At 42.9% G+C, this 21,913-nt stretch overlaps 2 protein-coding genes across 4 annotated transcripts; both read left to right on the top strand.

Annotated features, from left to right (window-relative positions):
* The first annotated feature begins 1,525 nt into the window (after nt 1-1,525).
* Nucleotides 1,526-6,540, top strand: cbx3b (chromobox homolog 3b). Of its 2 annotated transcripts, none has more exons than XM_023802503.2 (5): nt 1,526-1,881; nt 2,800-2,946; nt 3,576-3,735; nt 4,712-4,912; nt 5,298-6,540. In XM_023802503.2, exons 2-5 carry the CDS (start codon nt 2,807-2,809, stop codon nt 5,334-5,336), a joined length of 540 nt encoding a protein of 179 aa, XP_023658271.2. In that variant the 5' UTR covers nt 1,526-1,881; nt 2,800-2,806; the 3' UTR covers nt 5,337-6,540. The 2 variants fall into 2 exon arrangements, with proteins under 2 accessions (XP_023658271.2, XP_023658270.2); XM_023802502.2 differs by having other exon boundaries at nt 1,528-1,881; nt 4,712-4,869.
* A 652-nt stretch (nt 6,541-7,192) lies between these two features.
* snx10b (sorting nexin 10b) lies at nt 7,193-12,271 on the top strand. Of its 2 annotated transcripts, none has more exons than XM_023802507.2 (7): nt 7,193-7,338; nt 8,582-8,626; nt 9,074-9,160; nt 9,348-9,448; nt 9,684-9,782; nt 10,492-10,707; nt 11,573-12,271. In XM_023802507.2, the coding sequence occupies exons 2-7, from the start codon at nt 8,597-8,599 to the stop codon at nt 11,670-11,672; spliced, it is 633 nt and encodes a 210-aa protein (XP_023658275.1). In that variant the 5' UTR covers nt 7,193-7,338; nt 8,582-8,596; the 3' UTR covers nt 11,673-12,271. The 2 variants fall into 2 exon arrangements, with proteins under 2 accessions (XP_023658275.1, XP_023658276.1); XM_023802508.2 differs by having other exon boundaries at nt 7,211-7,338; nt 8,579-8,626.
* Nucleotides 12,272-21,913: the final 9,642 nt, after the last annotated feature.

Raw genomic sequence — 21,913 nt, 5'->3', positions numbered from 1 at the left:
TGTAAAAAGTGAGCATCCCACCACATTTCAGTCTAGTAGGTTTGTTTTGGAAATGCTTGCCATTGTCAAAAAAGGCGATATTTATCAGGCTGGACAGTCTGCGCGTATTGGATATATAGCCTGCAGCGTTAGAGAAGCATGTCTGAAAAACTCCATATTTCTGACACAGAGGAGCAGTGGTATGAATGAAGCTGAAGCAGAAGGAATTACAAATTCAAATCCCTGCTCTGTGTGTGTGTGGAGATCTAAGGTTTTTCCTGTGTTGAATAGACTTCCCCCTGTAGTCACACATACAGTTTTGCTGATTGGTGTCCCTAATTTGCCTGAAGTGTGTGTTTATATGAGCTCTGCAATAGACTACCGTCCCATCCAGGGTGTGTACCCCAGTGCTGTGCTCTGTGCTGTCTGAGATAGGAAACCCAGACCAAGATTATATTATTATATATATTATTGTATATTAAAAGTATTTACACAATTATGACAAAAGTATTTGAAACACTTGACACAGAAAGGAATTCTCCAGGGGGGTCCTACCTATGTCCTAATGAAGCAGACATCAACTGGACGACGCCAGTCCACATCCAAACCAAAGTACAATGGAACCCGGTCCGCATGATTAATTCTGCTCCACAATCAATATGATGCCGACCACTCCCCCATCCAGACACAGTGGACCTTGACTTTGTGTTGCTTATGGAATTTAGCTTCAAGCTGGAGATCCCTGGTACATTCAAAATGCTAAATTAAATTGCCTATATGAAAGGTCATGCATCATATGTATGTATACATGTACATGTACTCCCTTTAGTGTGTTTAGCTGTGCTGTGAAATACATGAGAGTCATATCTTTGCAACTGCTTGAACATGCAGTCATATCAGTGTGTGTTTCGGATTTTTTGTGGAATTCATTACAAGTGTCTTCTCAATACACGACTGAACAGCACACCCTTGCGGGAAATCTATGTATTTGTATTTAAATGTATTTTACATTCCGTTCCACCAGTTTGCAAATAAATACACAAATACCCAGCATAGATAGCAGTTCATCAGCTGTGTATAATTCTGTGGTTTGCCCGATTGACAAAAGTGTTGTCAATCACCGACTTAAGAACGAAAAAAACTAAAATCAGTCGGCCATCTGGGGCTTTTGTGTTTTTTATATACATGGTTAATTATCTACATCTGCTATTTCTTATTTCTTGATTTATATTCTGCGTGTAATTTGTGACAAATTTTCAAGTAGTGCACGTTCAATTAATCTGCACAACAGTTTCCCATATTTACGCCACTCTATGACTTGTACCCTTTTACTAGCTTAAATACCTGATCATCAGTAATAATTTATTTATCTTACGGGTCATTTGAATTGCAGTGAAAATGAACATTCACATTACTTTAACGCTAATGGTGTTTTAGTGAAGGGAAAACATACATTATATACTCCTATAAGGATTTGAACGGCGTCCTGCGGTTTTAATAAATACTTTCGACGCACTCCTCGCTATTCCCCCGCATTGACCTTTCCCCTGAGAAACCACTTCCTCCGAGCATTTCATCCGGTCACATTTAACTCATTCGTGAAAAGTTTTCCTTTAAACACTTTGCTCCCTGATGAATCCGATGAAGTAGCATTTGTCTGCATCCCAGTAAATTATAGGAAAGAGAAACAGCTCAAAGATTTCAAAGTATCGGATGAAAGTTTTTTCCCAATGAAAGCCGCTTTACACCGCAGCCTTGCTGTCTGGCTTAGAAGCGCTTATTAGTTTTGTTATATGTAGCTAGCTTGAAAATTTTGCACATCGGAGCATTTAACTAAATAATTATAATTGTTGAATAGTTTTTTTCTTTTTTTTCTCGACTCACACCGACCACGATATACGGGTAAATATGCACATTTGCAATTAGCGCCGCTTTGCTTCCTGCGTTTAATGAAGCAGTTAGCCGAGATGCTAGCCGAGGCCAGTCATTACAATGGGCTGCCGAGCTAGCTGCGCTTTCCTTAGCTTATTGTTCGTCGGCTAGTCGTATTTTAAAGCAAGATCCCACCCGGTTTACGATCAGAAACAAATGGGCAGCCTTTGACTCATTAGCCTTTGCAGTTAATATTTCCGAATGGCTTTCTTTTACATACCACTGTATTCTTTTAACAAAAGAGCTATTATATTTAAGAATTAATGCACCGTCTGATCCCATTGCCTTGGTCCTGTCTGTCTAGCTGATATCGTACCGTAACCTGCCTTCACGTGTCCCACCGCTTCTTCTTAAGTGCAGCCCACTTGCTTCTCTCCGTCCAAGGGATTTTGTGCTGTTTTTAGACGCTGGTTGACAGTCACGTTGCATTATTCCCAAGCGGAAATTCCCGATGAATTTCCATTCTGTCGGGTCTCAGCAGATATTTTAGTCAAACACTGTTTCGTCCAAGTGTCCCCGGGAGATGTTTTACCAAGGGGTGTAATTTATGCTAACCAAATAATCGTACAAGTTCTGTTTTTTCTATGAGTACCAACAATATTATTGTAACATGGTAAAGCTTAACACAGCTTTGTTTTAGAAGAAAATATTAAATAATCAGGTGAAAAGTACCATCTATAGGACACGCATATATGATGCCATCTAGGATGTACATATTGATAGTATTGAAATACTGGAATAATTACTGCTGCCTCATGACACTAAGTTTAAATCCTTTGCAACTATTCATTCTTTATTCATTATATTATTTAGTATTGTGCTAAATATCTTGTTTTCCATATGCCAAATATATTTAATGCAGCTACAAAATGCGTTTGTCTCCTGCAGTAGAAGAATGAGGAAGAAGCAGAATATGAAACATAGGAAGAACGAGGAAACTACAGTGGTCCAGGAGTTTGTTGTGGAGAAGATCATCCAGAGGAGAGTCTCCAATGGAAAAGTGGAGTACTTTCTGAAGTGGAAAGGCTTTTCTGAGTAAGAGACCGGCCAAGTCATACACCGGGCATATGAAGAAAAAGGATGTCTTACTGATATATGCGCTTCAATTTTGAAGACATGGAGAATCCCATGTATCATAAAATATTGTAGAGTCGACCTTTCCACGTTGCGGGGGTTAATGGCCCAGCCCCCCCCGCGATCTGGAAAAACTGGGTAAAATACGTTGGTCCCGTTGGCGAGTGAAGCAAAAAGATATGAGAAACGCGAGATATCACATGAGAGGCTGCAACAGACACACGTGCCGTCCTCCAAACCAGCACTGTACATATATCTTATGGTTTTATGAGCTGAACATTTTGTGTGTTGTCTCTGGCTTTTTGCAAAACTCCCAAAAATTTCCCATTTAATTTCTTATGCCGACCCAACAATTTATCAAAACTGCCATCAGGAAAGTCATGATGCATGAGGGCCGACAGTATACGATTCCAAATTCTCACACAGACTAATGTAATTGAAGTTCCTGTGATTACGGGAGGCCTGCTGATTACGGGAGGCCTGCTGATTACGGTAGGCCTGCTGATTACGGGAGGCCTGCTGATTACGGTAGGCCTGCTGATTACGGGAGGCCTGCTGATTACGGTAGGCCTGCTGATCTGTCCTTCCAGTGCCGATAACACCTGGGAGCCAGAAGACAACCTGGACTGTCCTGAGCTAATTGAGGAGTTCCTCAAGAGCCTTGCTAAAAACATGGAGGTGGGGGAGGACCTGGAATCCCCACAACCACCAAAACCACTTGAGGTGCCTGCTGACGTGGAACCTCAACAGGTGAGTACCAGCTGAAGCCTGAAGCTCTGAATAGAGCTCGTCAGAATGGGGGCTGAAAATGAGTCAGGCAGATATGTCAAACGAGCCAGACAGACTAGGCTCAGAAGGAAGAAGATTGCTGATATATTCCACTGCAGTTCAACAAAGTAACTTCCACATGCAAAACTAAAATAGTATTAGAGCTTAATCAGCATATAGCGCGCTGGAAAAAATTGAGACCACAGCAAAATGTTCAGTTTCACTCATTTCTCAATTTCAGGGTAAGATATACATTTTTTTGCAAACTCCAGCCTGGCTCTTCCCTGCTTCTCATTCATGAAGGGCTTCTTCCTGGCTTTATGGGACTTCAGTCCTGCTTCTAGGGGCCTGTTATTAATTACACTAGCACTGCACTTCACGCCACTTAATGTTTCCCATTCTTTTTGAAGGTCACTTGAGGTCATCCTCTGATTTATGAGGCACTGCCGGATAAGCTGACGGTCGTCTGGCATTAGAAAGTTGCTCCTGCCCTCTACCTGGCTGGTTCTTGGTTATTGCCAGTGTCTCCTGCTTCACCTCATTCTTGTGTACTGCTGTCTTAGAAACTTTGAGCCTGGAAGCTGCCTGCCGCTCAGTGTAGCCTCTGCCAGCTAAACCACATTTAAACCAGGATTTAACTAAACAGATTTTTAAAAAATATGGAGTTGCCTCTTACTTTATTCCAGAGCTGTACATGCAGAGTCTGAAATTGCACACAACCTTGTTTTTAGGCCAGATGAGATGTTGCTGTGCGTGCTGACTTTATCGTCTGCTATCATTGTCATTATTTTAAGAACACTTTTTAATAATGGAGAGTAACCTTACCATTGTGGTTTGGGTGATGTCAGCTCATTGGTCAGTGATGTTGCTGTGTAACGTTAATGACTGACTTGAAGTAATGTCACTCTCTCGACGATGGTTTTACCCGCGGGGTGATGCTGGTAATTCATCCTGACAGATAGAGCAGCAGCCTCTCGCTGAGCATCATGGGAATGCGCTCCAGGAGCCCTGGGGGCAAGAGACTGAGCGGCCCGCATCCTTCACAAGCCATTTCGAACCCGAGCGGATTATTGGATCCACGGACAAGCAAGGGGAGCTGATGTTCCTGGTCAAGTGGTACAGAAGTTTTCGGTCACATTTCTACATCCGACTTGGAATCGTAAATTTCTGGCATTTTTTTTTGTATGTTTGTCTTGTAGTCATTTTTTAACGAGCTGTGTCGGGGGTCTCCAACTCCGGTCCTGGAGCGCTACTGACCAGTAGGTTTTCTATCCTACCTGGCTTCTGATGAGCCACACCTGTTCCTGGAACTTACCTGAGAACAGGTGTGACTTATGAGAAACCAGGTAGAAATCAAAAACCTGCTGGATAAGTAGCTCTTCAGGACTGGAGTTAGAGACACCTGACTTGGGCGGAGATTTGAAGCGTGAAATGGCTGCAGCCTTCAAGTCGGGTGAATTTAGATGATAAATACAAGCCGCTGTAATGCTTGGCTCCATGTTTGTCAGCGGTGTGCGTCTCCTGCCCCCCCCCCCCCACCCCAGGAAAGGCACGGATCAGGTGGCCTTGCTTCCAGCTCGTGAGGCCAGCACAAGGTGCCCCAAGATTGTCATTGCGTACTATGAGGAGAAGCTGACCTGGCATTCTGGGGATGAAGACCAGCAGTGAGGCAAGACCAGAACATGTGGTGGAAAGAACCAAGGGATAGCAGATCCCAGGTGGACCACACTGACCAAGGACTCGACGGTGACATAAATGGCAACTGAAGCCATTTCTTTCCCAGTCCTTCCAGTATGTAGCATAGTTATCCACTGTGAAGAGGTTTCTGTCAGTGTTGTTATTCTGTAGAGTAGAACTCTGTGATAAAATGGTGTGAATGTAAAAAAGAAAAAGTTCTGTTCAGTAAAATAGAAAGGAACCCATTGTTTAGAGACAGATTACTGCAAGGGTAGCATCTTGAAGCACGTGGAAGGGTGATGTGCTCGTCTTACGCATCCCGACAGTCAAACTTTTTCCTCTGAGTATATTCTGGAAAAAAAAAATGTAGATCTTACTATTAGAATGACAAACATGGGTCTCATGAGGAAGGCGTCTATGGAGAATGAACGCTGTTACTGTGAAGGTGAGATTCCAGTGTGTGTTTACTCCTGAATAACCGTATTGTTTGGACACACAGTTCCGCTTACTTTGATATCTTAAAGTGATACATTTTGTGCTTTGGTTAATACCCAAAATCAGAATCCCGCACTGGGCACCAGAACACGCAGGCCAGGCCCGGGCGGCACCAGCCAAGGTCGTCGCCCCGAGTGCTGCAGCCTTCCGTGATTAGTGGAGAATTTCAGCTGCTTGTTTTGTTAGCATTTCTATATCCCCGCACTGTATTTGTGAAGAAATGCATATTTACTGCACTTACCTCAAGGTCTGAGAACACTGGGCTGTGTTAATGATAATGTTATGTCTTATCTGTCTGTGATTGTACTAACACTGAGGTAAGAGGTTTACCTAGAATCGGGGTACAAAGTGAGGGTTTTTTTTCCAATTTCATTTTATAGGATTCAAGCTGTCCAAAATGTTCGTCTGATCTGTGGTTGTGTGGTTTATTGGTTTTGTGTGGAAAAAGTTGTTTCTGTTCAAGTCGTAGGTTAAACCAGAAACGTTCTGATTGTTTTTCGTCTGAAATGTTCTTCAAGTGTTGTTCTTGCTGTGTTTGTTTGAAATTTCTATTTAAAGACCACAGCTGAGGTCCTAATACCAAACACACTGGATTAAAAATCCATTGAAGGCAAACCTGTGTGTCACATTTCATTCAGAGCAGTAACTGCATCAAAGCAGCATCAGGTCTGAGCAAAACTATTAATCAAGTGTTTTGTTAGGCCTATTTTAGGGGGGCTGTAACACCCCCCTCCCCCCCCCCCCAAAAAAAAAGTGTTTTCATTGGCTTCAGTCATGAATAGCTTTTTATATTGTATATAAGTCTGTCCCCACCCACATATAAGGACCAAACCCCCCTATCCATTCATACCTAACTACACCCCTGATACTAATGCAGGAGTATGGGTGCCTTTTGCGACAAAGTTGAACATTTCCTGACACTTATTGATGTATAATATATTCGGGCTAATATATTTCTGGGGCTCGGAGGCGTGCACGCCTTCGGGGTTGCCAACTCACGCATCTGGCGCGAGCTTTAATAAGATTATCACGCTCACGCAAGAAATATTATGGTAAAGATCTATATTATAATATTATAGACCTAAACGTATTCCACAATAATTCTAATATTTGCTATATCAAAGGCGTTGTGGTAGTTTGCAAACCCTACAGACTATTTACAAGGCAATGAGACCTCAGTTGGCAACCCTGCACATTGCCGTTCTGGTGCAATGTTTTATTATTTTGATGAGCCTTTATCAGATTAAGGGTTAGTTAAGTGGTGCTTAATGACTTCCCAATAAGCCCATGTCGTCACTATGGCTGCGGTTGGGGGTTCGGCGGCTCGGCGAGGAGGAGCCAGCGGCGCTGACATCGGCGCGCCGGAACCGGATCAGCGCGCCGGCCGAGTTCCTCATGCGGATTCTCCGTCAGGTAAGGCAGGCATGTCCGAGCCGCTCTTAAAATGAATGAAAATAGACTAGCTGCAATTACAGACAAGGTCAATTTTGCACGTAGTATCATTTCCGACCTATATGCCAAATAGAGCAGATTTCGAGATTTTTTTTAAATAAATCTGTAAACCTCAAGTAGATAAAGCCGTGTAGCGTACGCCGAATTAAATCTTAATTAGGGAACTAAAAAATTAGACAACTTAAAAAAATTGCGCTCTTCTTTTAAAAAAAGACAGATGTATGCAGACCTATACAACAGATGAACATAAAACATCTCGTTTTGTTAAAATACGTTATAAAACGTAAAACAGTTCAATTTGATCCAACACCGCTTCAGTTTGCAGATTGATATTCAATAGTCGAATAACGGAATTTTAAAAAGCGTCGTATGGTGAAAATAGTGGGGAATTATTGTTCATTCTGACCGGTTCACATGTCGGGCGATGCCTTCATGGCTTAAGTATGTTTGATCAAGTCTGGTATCTTTAGATGAGTCCCAGCGGTTAAACGGCATTATGGTGATCAATCTCAGTGCCATGACGAAGAAAAGAAAACCGAGTAATCTGTTGTAAACACTTAAACGTGTTCATGTATAAATCAGTTGTCCCAAATCTATTATATTTATTCGCATTAGAGAATTGATGTTTGTTTTCTGTGATTTGTGGTTTTGTGGGGTTAAGCAGCATTGCAGTGTCATCGTACCTGCTGCGGGGCTGAAGCGCACTAGTTACTTTTTGTTTACTGCCGAACACCGAATTTTTCACTCTGCATCCGCAGGTGACATGAAAAATGGTGTCACACATCCTGGCCCAGATCGAATCTAACTCGACGTCCAATTTCTTTTCGTTTCGATTCCGTCCTGTGACTTGGAAATAAGCCCGAGAGGATAAATGTTTGTAGGGCAAGTTGTATCACGTTAAGAGGTTGTTGTCACGACTCCCTCTGTGAGGATGACGGGAAAGTGCCCAGAATAAAACAACAATGAGACAAGTATCTGTATTTGCTGGAATGTGTTTGTTTCTATGTCGTTTAGTCGTGTAATGACGAGTTTCCTTGTGCAGCAATGAGTTATGTGTTGTGTGTTTTTGGACCGTATTCTTCTAAGACTTCTTCATCATCCTTTGGTGGTATTGCTGACTCATCGTGCGCGTGCGTGTGTGCGCATGTACCAGCGCATCTCTTTGGTAATGTCTCCCTAAATGTCTTCACTCTCCTGCCAGCAGATCTGAATATAAGGAATGGAAGACGTGCCTTACAGCCCGAGACAGGTAAGATGTTCTCTAGCAATGTTGTTTAGAAGTTAGTCTTTCGGTGAAGATGGTGAGACAGAAGGCTTGCATGCATTGAGGGTTCGTCACACAACCTGTAAGTAGCGCGCATTGTGTGTCATTCTGCGAAACGAGTCTAATGTCAAAAACTGAATGTAAACAAAACAAAAAAAATCCTAATTACATAGAAAGAAACACTTTATTGTCGTTGCCTTTGTACCTGTACTTGTGGAGAGATTATGTAGTCTACCAGAATTGTAAATTTTTTAGCAAGATGAACAGAATCCAGTGGATGTTATGTGATTACTAAAAGATATTGTGTGTGTGTGTGTGTGTGTGTGTATAGAGAAAAAGGGAAGCTTATAACTGGTGACGAATTTCGGTTGCTTAGGGTCACTCATCTGAGAGTCACACAGACACAACTAAGCTGCTCTTATGATTTTTCAGGAGATTATTAGTGTATGGGTTCGAGATCCACACATACGGGGAAAAGACTTCTGGCATGCCCACATAGATTATGAGATCTGTATGCATGTAAGTATTTCAAGAATTGTTTTTTTGCAAACAATTTTTTAGAGAGGAAATTTGATATGCAGAATTATAACCCCGGAATTTTTCCTCGTTGTCTCACACTTCCTCATTCCAGTGTTTGTACAGTGAATAGTAAAATGACCATACATAAGGTGTTCACAGCTGTCTCTTGCTGTCCAACCTCTTCCAGACCAACAGCATGTGCTTCACCAAGAAGACCTCCTGCGTGCGAAGGCGATACAGCGAGTTTGTGTGGCTAAGGCAGAAATTGCAAGAAAACACTCACCTCATGTAACTACATTCCTTATTTCACAGCTACCTGTAAATGTCTTTCGGTATATTTCATGCATCCAAAAAACATCTGTAGCACAGAATAGTCACTTCCAGTTTCACTTCCACAAAAATCCACATGCGTAAGCACATTGTAACGCATTTGTAACTTTTCGTCATTGGTACAGTTCCATTTCAGATAGAATTAGTGACCCCACCCAATACTAAACATGCAGCGTTTTTTGTCGTATTTCAGGGAGCTACCTGCACTACCCCCAAAGAACCCTTTCTTCAGCCTTAATAACTCCCACCAAGTCAACAAGAGAATGAAGGGACTACAGCACTTCCTGGATGCGTGAGTGTCAGTCAGTCAGCCAGTCTGAGTCGTTAAAATGAAACAGACCACATCACTCTTTGTGTGTTCTCTGTGATCAGTACGAAAGATTACCCAAAGTACTAAAGAGAAATTATTTCCTGAAATATGGCAATATTTAACCATTTTTGCAAGAACTGGTGTATTATAATGAACCACAAGGAAATAAGAACAAAAAACCTTGCTTCTACAATGTACATGAAACCAGTTTTAATCAAATGACACTGCTGACCAGTGACTTTTATCGCAGGCAGATATTTTGTTTTGGCAGATTTTTGGCTGATGCTCACATCGAAATATAAGCCCTCGTAATCTTGCTGTGGTTTTGGGTTTGCGCTTCCTGCCAGCAACAAAGGGTTTTTGTTCTGGATTTACTTTCAAATGTAGCAGTGGCTACAGAGTAGAAAGAAATTCCTTGTGTGATTTGTTGGCGCAGAAGCACAACACTATATTTGGTGCGACGATTTTGCCATCTTCAAATTTTCGTTATTAGCTGAGTGATGAGTTTAAACGTGGCGGCTAGAAAATGTGGATAATAAAGTAACGATGCTATTTGGGGTCTTAAAATTCAGACCTTGAGAAAAGCCAAAGGCAGAGATTTACTGCTTTCATACTTCCTGTCCCCTTCTAATGAAAATCCCATTTGGAGCCTTTTCTGAGTTTGGTGCTTCCCCTGACTGTCTCCCGTCAGAATCGTCCAGAAACCTCTGGTGCTGTCGGACAGCTGTCTGCACCTGTTCCTGCAGTCGCAGCTCAGTATTGCAAAAATGGAGGCTTGTGCCTCGGGGAGGACCAGCTATTCTGTTGCGCAAGCTATCCAGAGCTGCGGGAGTGGCATCCAGCGTTTCCGCTCTGATGAAGATCTGTCCGACCTGGGGAAAGACTGCGGCGACTCAGACTGTGAGAGGTATGACAGCTAATCTGCTGAGAGCTGCATTGTGTTATCAGTCATCTGCCAAACTGAAAAATGAACGCGATGCAGGTTAAACATCTACTTTTATAGGGAAATGTTCACCTTATTCAGCAAGCAGTATCACTTCAGTCAGTCTACAGATGTATGAATCAACACCTGTCAGGATTTCCTTTGCCCTGAACCGTCAAGCCAGCCTTCAGTATAAATCTGTTGGGGGTGGATAAAAATAATTTAACATTTCCTATATTTAGTTATAGTCTATAGTATAATAGAAGACTTTCAAATAAAATGCACAGCTTCTGCCAAGATATGAGTGGTGCTCAGAGGGTTAAGATGCTGTCTATGACTAGTAGGTTGCTGGTTCTAATCCCGGGATAATTTCACTGTTGGGCCTGTCAGCGTTGTCTGTGACCCCAGCTGCTCCATGGAATCTGACCGTCTTCTCAAAAGATGCATGTTGCTTTGGATTAAATTCTCTGCTAAATAATTAAATTAGATGTTAATTTGATAAAATATATGAAGTGTCCAGATGTCTCCAGGGAAGGCGAGCCTCTCCAAATAGTGCACCGTACTTGACAATTTTCTGGGTGCTCGTTTTAGGGCCTTATGACTTAGCAGTAATCGGCATATGGACTCGTATCTTCAGAATCAGAGGAATTTATTAATCCCAGAGGAAATTGCTCATCTTGAACAAAAAATGTCTTGAGGAATCCCTACTCTGATATCAAAGGGGCGAGTTGTCACTCATTGTAAGAAAAATGAATTTATGGCACCTAAACCTTTGTGTGCTGATGAGCCCTACCTTTCCGTGCCCTGTGTGAAGCAGCAGCCTTTGTACTCTCTCTCCATCTATCTGCAGCACGGCTTCCTCAGGCCTGGGGCTCAGCTGTGACACCGATTTACCCCGTGAGGAGCAAAGCGCTCAAGCTAGCGGTACCTCTGAAGACGAACCCAGATAGTGAGCATGTTTGATGGGGGACCAGCTTGCCCCTAGTCCTTCTCAGGCCACAGCACTTTCATGTTAAGCTGCTATATGATGCTGTTATTCCCAGGAATGCTGTTCATTTCTCCTAAAATCCACTACTTTTATGCTAATGCCTTTACCTCTATAGTGTTAAAGGCTTTCGACTTTAACTTATTTTTAAAAGTGTACACGTTTTTTGCTGACTGCTAGAGTAGATTTTTTTTGATAATCTACTTTTATGTTGAGTACATCAAGAACCAAAGTTTTATTTTCTTGTATTGCAAAAAAACATTATTATGGAGTAAGTGTCTTTGTCATGTGAGCCTAAGATAACAGCACTCTTTGTGAATGAACGGCCTTCAAATGTGTAAAAAACTAATGGGATCAAATTGCAAACTAATAACTCTACAAAATGGACGTATAGTCTTTAATGTGTGAGTGAATTTTAGTGTTTTAATTTATTGTGAATGCTTTGTGCTATGGTCTTCCAGCCTGTACTAGCATATTGGGTTGGTAAAAGATTAAGTAAACAATGTCTTTTCTGTGTACAAACTACTTGGATTCTGCAAATAAAGGCCGCCAAGTTCAACGCAAGGTTCTTTCTGGCTGTTTGTTCATGGGGATTGAATCATACCGGCTTAGCACTGCATCTGTCTGTTTAGAGCGTATGCATAACCACAGTGCAGATTCCAAAGATGTTCCCGCATTAAGGACGATGATATTCAAGCAAGATGTGATTTCTATGAATGGAACACAGGTGGGAAAAAAGACTGCTTTAGAATATTTGTGCAGCACAAATGTTTTGGTGCAATTAAATACCCGTACTGTCATTTTTATTCAGTCAGTCACACTTATTCATGTTAATACTGTAACCGCAGAGCAAAGCATAGGTGAGTGTATGCTGTTCTCACAGAGTGAGCACGGGCGTGGATCAGTGATGGTTTGGGCTGCAATATCATGGCATCTCCTAGACCCAACACTTGTTCTAGATGGGCACGTCACTGCCAAGGACTACCAAACAATTCTGGAGGACCATGTTCACCCAAGGGTTCTACATTGTACCCTGAAGGTGGTGCCGTGTATCAGGATGATAATGCAGTAATACACACAGCATGACCGGTGACAGAGTGGTTTGATGAACATGACAGTGAAGTGACCTTCACAGACACCAGATCTGAATATTCTTGCGCCACTTTGGAGCATTTTGTAGAAGTGAGTCAGGAAGCATAGTGACATGTGCACTGCTCTGCAAGGGGAATGGCTGAGAGTCCCTCTGACCATGTACAGGACTGGTATCTATCATTCCCAAGACTAACTGATGCTGTATTGGCTGCAGAAGGAGGCCCTACACCACACTAATAAATTATTGTGGTCTAAAACCAGCTGTTTCTGTTTCATTGTCCAACCCCTGTAACTTTACATTATAGTTTTAGTGAGCTTAATATGTTCAAATAGCATTTTATCTGATTAATAGGGGCACTTTGCACCCCCTTTAAAATCAGCTATTGAACGAAGCTGGCTTTGGAAAGGTTTCTATGTTTTTGCAGAAAAGACTCAATAGACATAAAACGTATCATATTCTGAGGTCCAGGATCGGTGTGTGGGCAATTTGTGCTTATACCGTTCTTCAGTGACACCTACTGTGCATTGGGTGAACAGCAAGAGGCTGGTTTCTGACAATACGTGCACTGCTTGCTGGACTGATTTTACCCCGTCTTAGGTAGCTATGGTGCTGGCTGTGAAGGGATTGAGCTCAACAGGCTTTCCGCACAGGCAAAAAAAATGGCTCTAACGATTGATGAATGTAAAGGTGGAACGTAGTTGGAACCAAGAAATTGTGTGTTATAAACGGGGATCTGAATAACTGGTAGGCAAGTAGGCATAAGGGTTTCAGGGTTAAATAGGCGGGTAATGTCACAACAGCACAAATGCGTTTTTCTCCCAGTTTTTTTATAAAAAAAAATACATAAATACCTTTTTGTCAAAACAGTACAACTGCGCGAAAAAGTATCCTCCTCCCCCGGCACACCAGATTGGTTTAGCAACGCGCAATTCGCGGGTAAAGTTAAATGAACTCGGAGCAAAATTAACTGTCCTTCCAGTCATCAAAAACAATGACAAAAAATGTAATAACATCACAATCTAGGCGGGTAATCGGGCTCCCGGAGAGACTGATGCCCGGTGCGGCTGCATCGCAAGATGGATCAGAGAAACCAGGCACAGCAGTGTCTGCATGAGCCAGCCGTCGCTGCTGTAAGATGGTAAGGGGGAAAATATGTGGTATTTGGTAAAAGACATAAAACCAAGATTTGTACCGGGTCTTATTTCCTAGTGCTTTAGCTTCCTTGGACTCATAATGCGGGTTGAAGATGTTGCGGCTGCCTACGCCTTTCTGAACAGTAGGGGGCAGTTATGCTATTTTGTTCAGACATTTTCGGGCTATTATGCAAACCGCAGACACGTGACCCTGCAGTTAGGGGACCTCGTCAATTTTAGCCCAACAAACAAAAAACGCTACACATAAAAAGTTTATTGTCACCATTATAATCATTATTGTTATTATTTGTTGTTATTAGTATTGTTATATTATTAATATATATCGTCATTTCCCCATCCATATTTAATAAACATATTTAACGAGCTAGCACAGACATTAACTATCTGCTATAAATGTTTTATAAGAGCTATGAGAATTAACTTATAGCTTATGCTACAGAACACAAGGTCATCTGCTGAGTAGTATTTCTGGGCTCTGCTTCTTGAAAACGTTTAATATGCAGTAAACCCCACCGTTGGCTAAACTGCTGAGCCACGGTTAGAGGACATAAAGAACATTAATACTTGTGCACCAAGGTGTTATGTTACAAGAGAAACAGAAAATTTACATCCGTTTAACAGCATTGTGGCTGTCGTTACTGGTATATCTGGGTTGCGGCATTTTAATGTGGCCCTACAATAAGAACCTGGCCCAGAAGGCGTTTCAGTGTGGAAGTACGACATCTCCAGTCCGTCCAACTCAGCAGAGTGCTAGTTAATTATCTTCCAGGCGAGGGTCTATAACATCTACAAGATAGCCTTCCCCCCGCACCGCAGCATGACCTAAATGGGCACACGGTGGGTGGCAGCGGCCCCCATTCTGGCACTAGATCACCTCACAGTTCCACCTTGAGCTTCTCTCCTACAGGCACCAGAACTCTGTTATACGCCTGACACTGTGTTTTTTTCTGCTGATGGGAGGAATTTTTAATAAGATCTCAAAGGAACCTGCCAGCTTGGTTCTGAAGTGCTATTTCTGGCAGATATTGCGATTGCGGTCGGGGGGGGGCAGTTCCCAAAGTGATCCCCCTGGGAACCCTCCCACCAAGACGTATCAGTGTCAGCCTGATGACAATGATGAGCCAGCTCTCACCACATGCCGAGTGTGCTGGCCTCTCACATCACCTCACCTCTTCTTCAGCTCTGTGTCAACCACACGGTGCACGACTGCAGCATAAGCTCCTCGTGCACAACAAATGAAAATCTATAAGAAGATTTCCTTGTTGGAGACCCTGCAGAGGTCTCTCCTCCTAGTATTTCAAAAAGATACTCCGCTGGGACAAAACCTATTTTCTCTGTAGAACCAAAAGAAAATGTCAGAGAATAGGTGAAAGGATGACAGTGGTTTTCGAATTTTCGAATCAGGGACAAAATGTGAGCATGCAGCTCTGTACTCTGTACATCTGTATATGTGCGTCTGTGGCTTACCTTTGTGTACACTAAAGTTCATGTGCCCGAAGATGGATGGATATGGGATGACCTTTGTGTAATGTTAATTGGATTACTTTGTCATGCGGAAGAGTCTTATAACATTTTTTACGAATTCATAATTACATATGGACAAAAATGGCTTACAAGATCGATGGGGGCAGGGCAGCAGATATTACGGTAAATTGGGGAAGGGAGGTGGGATGGCTTATTAAAGGATACAGAGGCTGCCGGGCGGGGCGGGGCTGCCCCATTCACGCAGACCTACATGTGAAACCGCTGGTGTTTCCGCGCTTGGAGGTAATTACGCTGTCAGAGGAGCCATGTGTGCCGCAACATAATATTTGGATGGTCTTAACCCCAAACAATCATACTGAACCATTCTGGGGGGGGGGGTTAGGTCAAGCTTGTGTGTCAACCAATCAGACATGTAGGATGAGCATGCGACCTTTCCATCGAGCAAGCGAGATTGCCTCCCGCGATAAATACACACCCATTTTCTTCGTTCGTGTGCAGATGTCTTCCTATCTTCTAACGTCTGACAGTGAAGCCACCTGAAACTTATCTTCCTAGGATGCACACATCTGTGCGCTCAATTACAGCTACGCGATAGCGTCACGTGGAGGATGATCTATGTCTGCTGGGAGTCTGCGCTCCTGCCCGTGTACGTAAATTTGCTAATGAAGCTAAGGGCCGCTGTAAAAACATCACAGATCGACGCGTGTTTTCATCTGGGAGAAACAGTGACCACCACATGGAAATGGTCCAGTTTTCCAAAGCATTATTAGTATGTTAAAGCAAGTATATAATTTGTAATATATAATATATAATTTTTGTTCAAAATGTCATTTAAAAATTGAACCAGAGTATACAATACAAATACAATAAACACAGTAATCAGCAATATAATGGAAAGAAAGTCTGCATGTATTGAAAGAAATCTGGATATAATTTAATTATCAAACACTTTTATCCAAAGTGACATACTGTCAAAAGCAGGGTGACATGGTCTCTGGAAGTTAATGCCTTGGAGTTTCTGGAATGATGAAATAGCATAGATGTATGGAGTGTATAATATATATTTTTTAATGTATAATATAATATAGTTGCTGCTTTCTGAGGGTACGTCCACATCCTGGTGGTGCTCTGGACTTGTGCACCATCACCCTGGCAACCGCTCATACAAGCCTACGCCGTGCGACACCAGTGCTTCCCTGACAAGCATTCTGTGATGTGCCGTGGGGGAACATCTCACCCTTCCCGCACTGTTTATGTGATGATTTCATTCTCTGGGGGGGGGGGCGGGGGGGCTATCTCCAAGAAGGCAATATGCATGGAAACCCATCAGCCATTTGAGGAAAGGCTACTGTCAGACGACTGAACTAGGATGAACTTTGGAAGATGAAAGAAATAAAAACAGAATGGGACTGAGGCATATTTTACCAGAAGATGTTATTCATATTTCATAAGCGAATGCAGGGGACAGTCACTGTTCCTAAGCAGGGCTGCCAACTTCGGGCTGGAGCGAGATTTTCAATTCTACACAAGTCTGCATGCATACACACATGCATTTTCATGCATGTAGCAGTTTTATTACCTTGTAAATAGTCTGTCAGGTCTGCAAACTACCGCTACGCTTTTGATGTAGCTAATTTTAGGTTTATAATAGCATAATATAGATTTCTTGCCCGAGCGTGAGAGTCTGTAACTGTGAGTGTCACTCCAGATGCATGAAAGTTGGCAGCCCTGCTATTTTGGTGCTGTGCAGTTACAGTAAATAATGTTTGTCAGCAGGTACAAATGTAATCATGTGTTTATATTTCATAGCCACCGGAAAGGTAAAGATAATGACAACCCTCTGTGTTTAATGGTGGCTCAGTAAGAAGATGGTCAGCAAGGACACTGGTTAGTCTGTCAGCATCTGCACACACATCTGTTGAGGTATTGGAATTAGTTTCTTGGGAAAAGAGTGTATATTTGATGTTTTTTTATGGTCATCCAATGTAAATAAGCCATTAATTAGTCATTAGTTGTACTATCATGTTCTCTCATTGTGGCCTTGTACGTTGGTTGTGATCTTTCCAGGTCTTTGGGAAACACCACAGACAGGTGTGTGATACATTTGGCCTCCTGATTGTCTGTGATATTACTTTCGAAAACTTGTTCCGACTCGCAGGCCCCGGGACGCCCCGGTGATCCAGGTGGACTTTTACAGGGGATATTTGGTTTCTTCGTAATCCGATGCCATCGCCAGAAACATGCACTTTCCACGTATTCCTCTGTGACAGGTGTCTCCAGAATTTCAAGCAGGCTAATGTTTGACTTAGGTCCTCCTCACAACTACACTTTAATGAATAATAAATATATATATTTTTCGTGTCTTAAAAGATACACTTTATTGAGAAAACGAATACTGTAACTAATGTAACTATCTGCTAATGTAAACCAGGCCTTTGTAGTTGGGTGTTTAACCAGAGTGTGGGTCTAGGAGGGAATCAGACACGTATGAGACTTTCAGAGAATGTAGACTCACATTTGCAGGCTGAAACATAATGAGGCCACTTCCAGTACAGCTTGTATGATATTTTTGTTCTTGCCCCAAGTACAGCTTGTATGAGGTTTTTGTTCTTGCCCCCAGGACAGCTTGTATGAGGTTTTTGTTCTTGCCCCCAGGACAGCTTGTATGAGATTTTTGTTCTTGCCCCCAGTACAGCTTGTATGATATTTTTGTTCTTGCCCCCAGGACAGCTTGTATGAGGTTTTTGTTCTTGCCCCCAGTACAGCTTGTATGAGGTTTTTGTTCTTGCCCCCAGTACAGCTTGTATGAGGTTTTTGTTCTTGCCCCCAGTACAGCTTGTATGAGGTTTTTGTTCTTGCCCCCAGGACAGCTTGTATGAGGTTTTTGTTCTTGCCCCCAGTACAGCTTGTATGATATTTTTGTTCTTGCCCCCAGTACAGCTTGTATGAGGTTTTTGTTCTTGCCCCCAGTACAGCTTGTATGAGGTTTTTGTTCTTGCCCCCAGTACAGCTTGTATGAGGTTTTTGTTCTTGCCCCCAGTACAGCTTGTATGAGGTTTTTGTTCTTGCCCCCAGTACAGCTTGTAGGAGGTTTAAGTTCTTGCCCCCAGTACAGCTTGTATGAGGTTTAAGTTCTTGCCCGCACCCTCAAGGCTGAGGGGCAGCAGAATATCAGATCAGTACTTAAGATGCTAGTTTCGTGTCATGGACTGTTCCAATTTAGCAATTCACTTGTTGAAATATCCATTCATAGTTGCATTGGTTTGAAAGAAAACACAAACAATAATTGAATCGTTTCTCCAACCTTGGCCAACCCTGGGCAACAGCTCAGAGTTCTTCTGTCTGTTCATGACCTGTAATGCACCTTCATTTTCTATCATTATCTTCTGCACATTAGAGACTTGCATGGTATATCAGGCATTTTGTTTTCTTGTTCTTGCAGTTCATCTCAAGTCAAGTGAAGCTTTTCAGTCATCTCAGCCATGTACAAGACAGTAAAACGAATTAACATTCCTGCTGAAGCCACGGTGCAACACTCATTACACCACAGACATTACAGCGCAAAGACAGAGTTTTGCATTTAGCCAGACTGTCACATCTGCAAGAAGCACGGGGTCAGTAATAGACGCTAGAGTGGCGTCCCCTGGGAGTCCGGGAATGTCTTGATTTGTCTTGGAAATGAGAGGAAACGTCACATTCCTCCCCTGCACTGTCATATTTCAGCGTGCAACAGCAGATCATCACACTCGGCTGACAGGTCCACCAGAAACAGCTTGAAGCACATATGTCGTTTGGCCTTTTGCTTAAAGTGAATTTACTATCTTAATGACAGGTTCCACAACATGATAAAAATCCCAAAAGTTTAGCACGGATTTTCAGTTGGTGGATGTCGCAATGCTCAGTTTAAAAGCTGTGGGAATCACCAGCTGCGTGCTGTGGCTGGGATTTCGTCACAGATACCAAGTTTCTTCAGCTTGTTTTAAGTCACCTTATAAATGTCAGTCTACTCTCTTGTAGTTTTCAATGGTAACAAAATTAGAAATTCCTCCTTCATCAAAACGTCCTCAGACATCAACTGGGTAGCGTCTCCAGAATCTGATTACTGTAGATTCAAGACTGCGTGCATGATTCAAGGTTCTCGTTTAACTTCTCCCTTATGTTTTATGACATGAAAGATATCTCCTTCCTCACCCCAGGGTTTGGGCTGGCCAAACATCTGTAGCACCGATTGAGGATCAGACCTACAATTCAACACCTGACACAACGTGCTGGATATGAGGTAGAGCACAGAAGTGTCTCAAGAAACAGAAGGAGAAGATCCCTACAGGCATATTCAGGCTGTGACAGTGTCCCTTACACTTCACAGAGGAGCTGAGTAGTAGGTTATACTCTGTCTGTGACAGTGTCCCTTAGACTTCACAGATGAGCTGAGTAGTAGGTTATACTCTGTCTGTGACAGTGTCCCTTACACTTCACAGATGAGCTGAGTAGTAGGTTATACTCTGTCTGTGACAGTGTCCCTTACAATTCACAGATGAGCTGAGTAGTAGGTTATACTCTGTCTGTGACAGTGTCCCTTACAATTCACAGATGAGCTGAGTAGTAGGTTATACTCTGTCTGTGACAGTGTCCCTTAGACTTCACAGATGAGCTGAGTAGTAGGTTATACTCCGTCTGTGACAGAATCCCTTACAATTCACAGATGAGCTGAGTAGTAGGTTATACTCTGTCTGTGACAGTGTCCCTTAGACTTCACAGATGAGCTGAGTAGTAGGTTATACTCCGTCTGTGACAGTGTCCCTTAGACTTCACAGATGAGCTGAGTAGTAGGTTATACTCCGTCTGTGACAGTGTCCCTTAGACTTCACAGATGAGCTGAGTAGTAGGTTATACTCCGTCTGTGACAGTGTCCCTTAGACTTCACAGATGAGCTGAGTAGTAGGTTATACTCCGTCTGTGACAGTGTCCCTTAGACTTCACAGATGAGCTGAGTAGTAGGTTATACTCTGTCTGTGACAGTGTCCCTTAGACTTCACAGATGAGCTGAGTAGTAGGTTATACTCCGTCTGTGACAGTGTCCCTTAGACTTCACAGATGAGCTGAGTAGTAGGTTATACTCTGTCTGTGACAGTGTCCCTTAGACTTCACAGATGAGCTGAGTAGTAGGTTATACTCCGTCTGTGACAGTGTCCCTTAGACTTCACAGATGAGCTGAGTAGTAGGGTATAATCTGTCTGTGACAGTATCCCTTACAGGTATTGAAAGCTACCAAGTGCTACACACACAAAACATGGACCAGTGATGGAGGATATGAGAAGGTGGAGCTTCACCCACCCTAACAAGCGCGTGCTAACGACTGGTGCCGCTAACACTGCTACTCTCTCTTCACCACCCCCACTGGCCGTTGCTTCCTCAGGGATTCCACAGATGCTCAGTCTTTTCACATACAGGCCCAACGAGCAGCCCCCGCTACACAGATTCAGTCACAGTCAGCTTAGGGGAGCAGGGAATCAGGACTCTAGTTCAGTACTTCACAGAGTGTGTGGTTATAAACAGTTACCGCCACCTCTTGGGGTCTGTATCACGAAGCCGTATTTTTGAGTTAGCAGGATAACTTCTCAGATTTGTGGTAATCCAGGCTAAATATAAATGAACGAAGACAAAGTCAATTTAAACTGGGGTAGTTATCTAGCTAACCAACAAATCTCACTTTGTGATACAGGCCCCTGGTCAAAAGCTTTTACCATTGCTAACCACATCAACAGCAACTTAAAAATATCTGGGTCATGACTCAATGACCAAGGAAAAACGTGGGTCCTGAGGCTAGACCAGTAGTGAACCACTGCTCTACATCAACATTTCTCAACCCAGTCCTCAGGCACCCACAGACAGCCCACATGTTTGCTCCCCTCCAGCTCCCAGTAAAAATATGGACTGTCTGTGGATCCCAGAGGTCCAGACTGAAAAACACTCTTCTAGATATCATGAAATATTAATCCATCCGCCTTCTAGCTGATTATCCTGGTCAGCGTTGCGGGGAGCTGATCCCAGGCAGCATGGAGACAGGATGCCCGTCCATCACCAGGCACCCAGTCACACACGATGGGCAATTTACAGACACTGGTCAGCCTAACAGCGTGTGTTAAGACTTCAGGAGGAAACCAGAGGGGACCCACACAGCTACAGGGAGAACATTCAAAAGTCCTCAAACACTAAATAGAGGTATGATTCAAAACCCCCAGCGCTGGAGGTTTGAGGCAACAGTGCTCTCCACTGGGCCAACCTGTCACCCTAATATAAAATATGCAGTAAAATAAATACTAAAATGGTAAGTTATGGCTTATGACTCTTTTCCTGAGGCCGTCATTTAATGGGGTAATTACATGTTCCTTCATTAGTTCTCTGGAGGAGTCATACATCAATGCACGGACCCCCCCAGGCCCCCCATAAACCTCCAGAGTGACAGAGGAGGGG

The sequence above is a fragment of the Paramormyrops kingsleyae genome, chromosome 9 (genome assembly GCF_048594095.1).
Source record: "Paramormyrops kingsleyae isolate MSU_618 chromosome 9, PKINGS_0.4, whole genome shotgun sequence".
NCBI lineage: Eukaryota > Metazoa > Chordata > Actinopteri > Osteoglossiformes > Mormyridae > Paramormyrops > Paramormyrops kingsleyae.
Note: the sequence above shows the minus strand (reverse complement) of the source record. Positions and strands in the feature narration are given on the sequence as shown.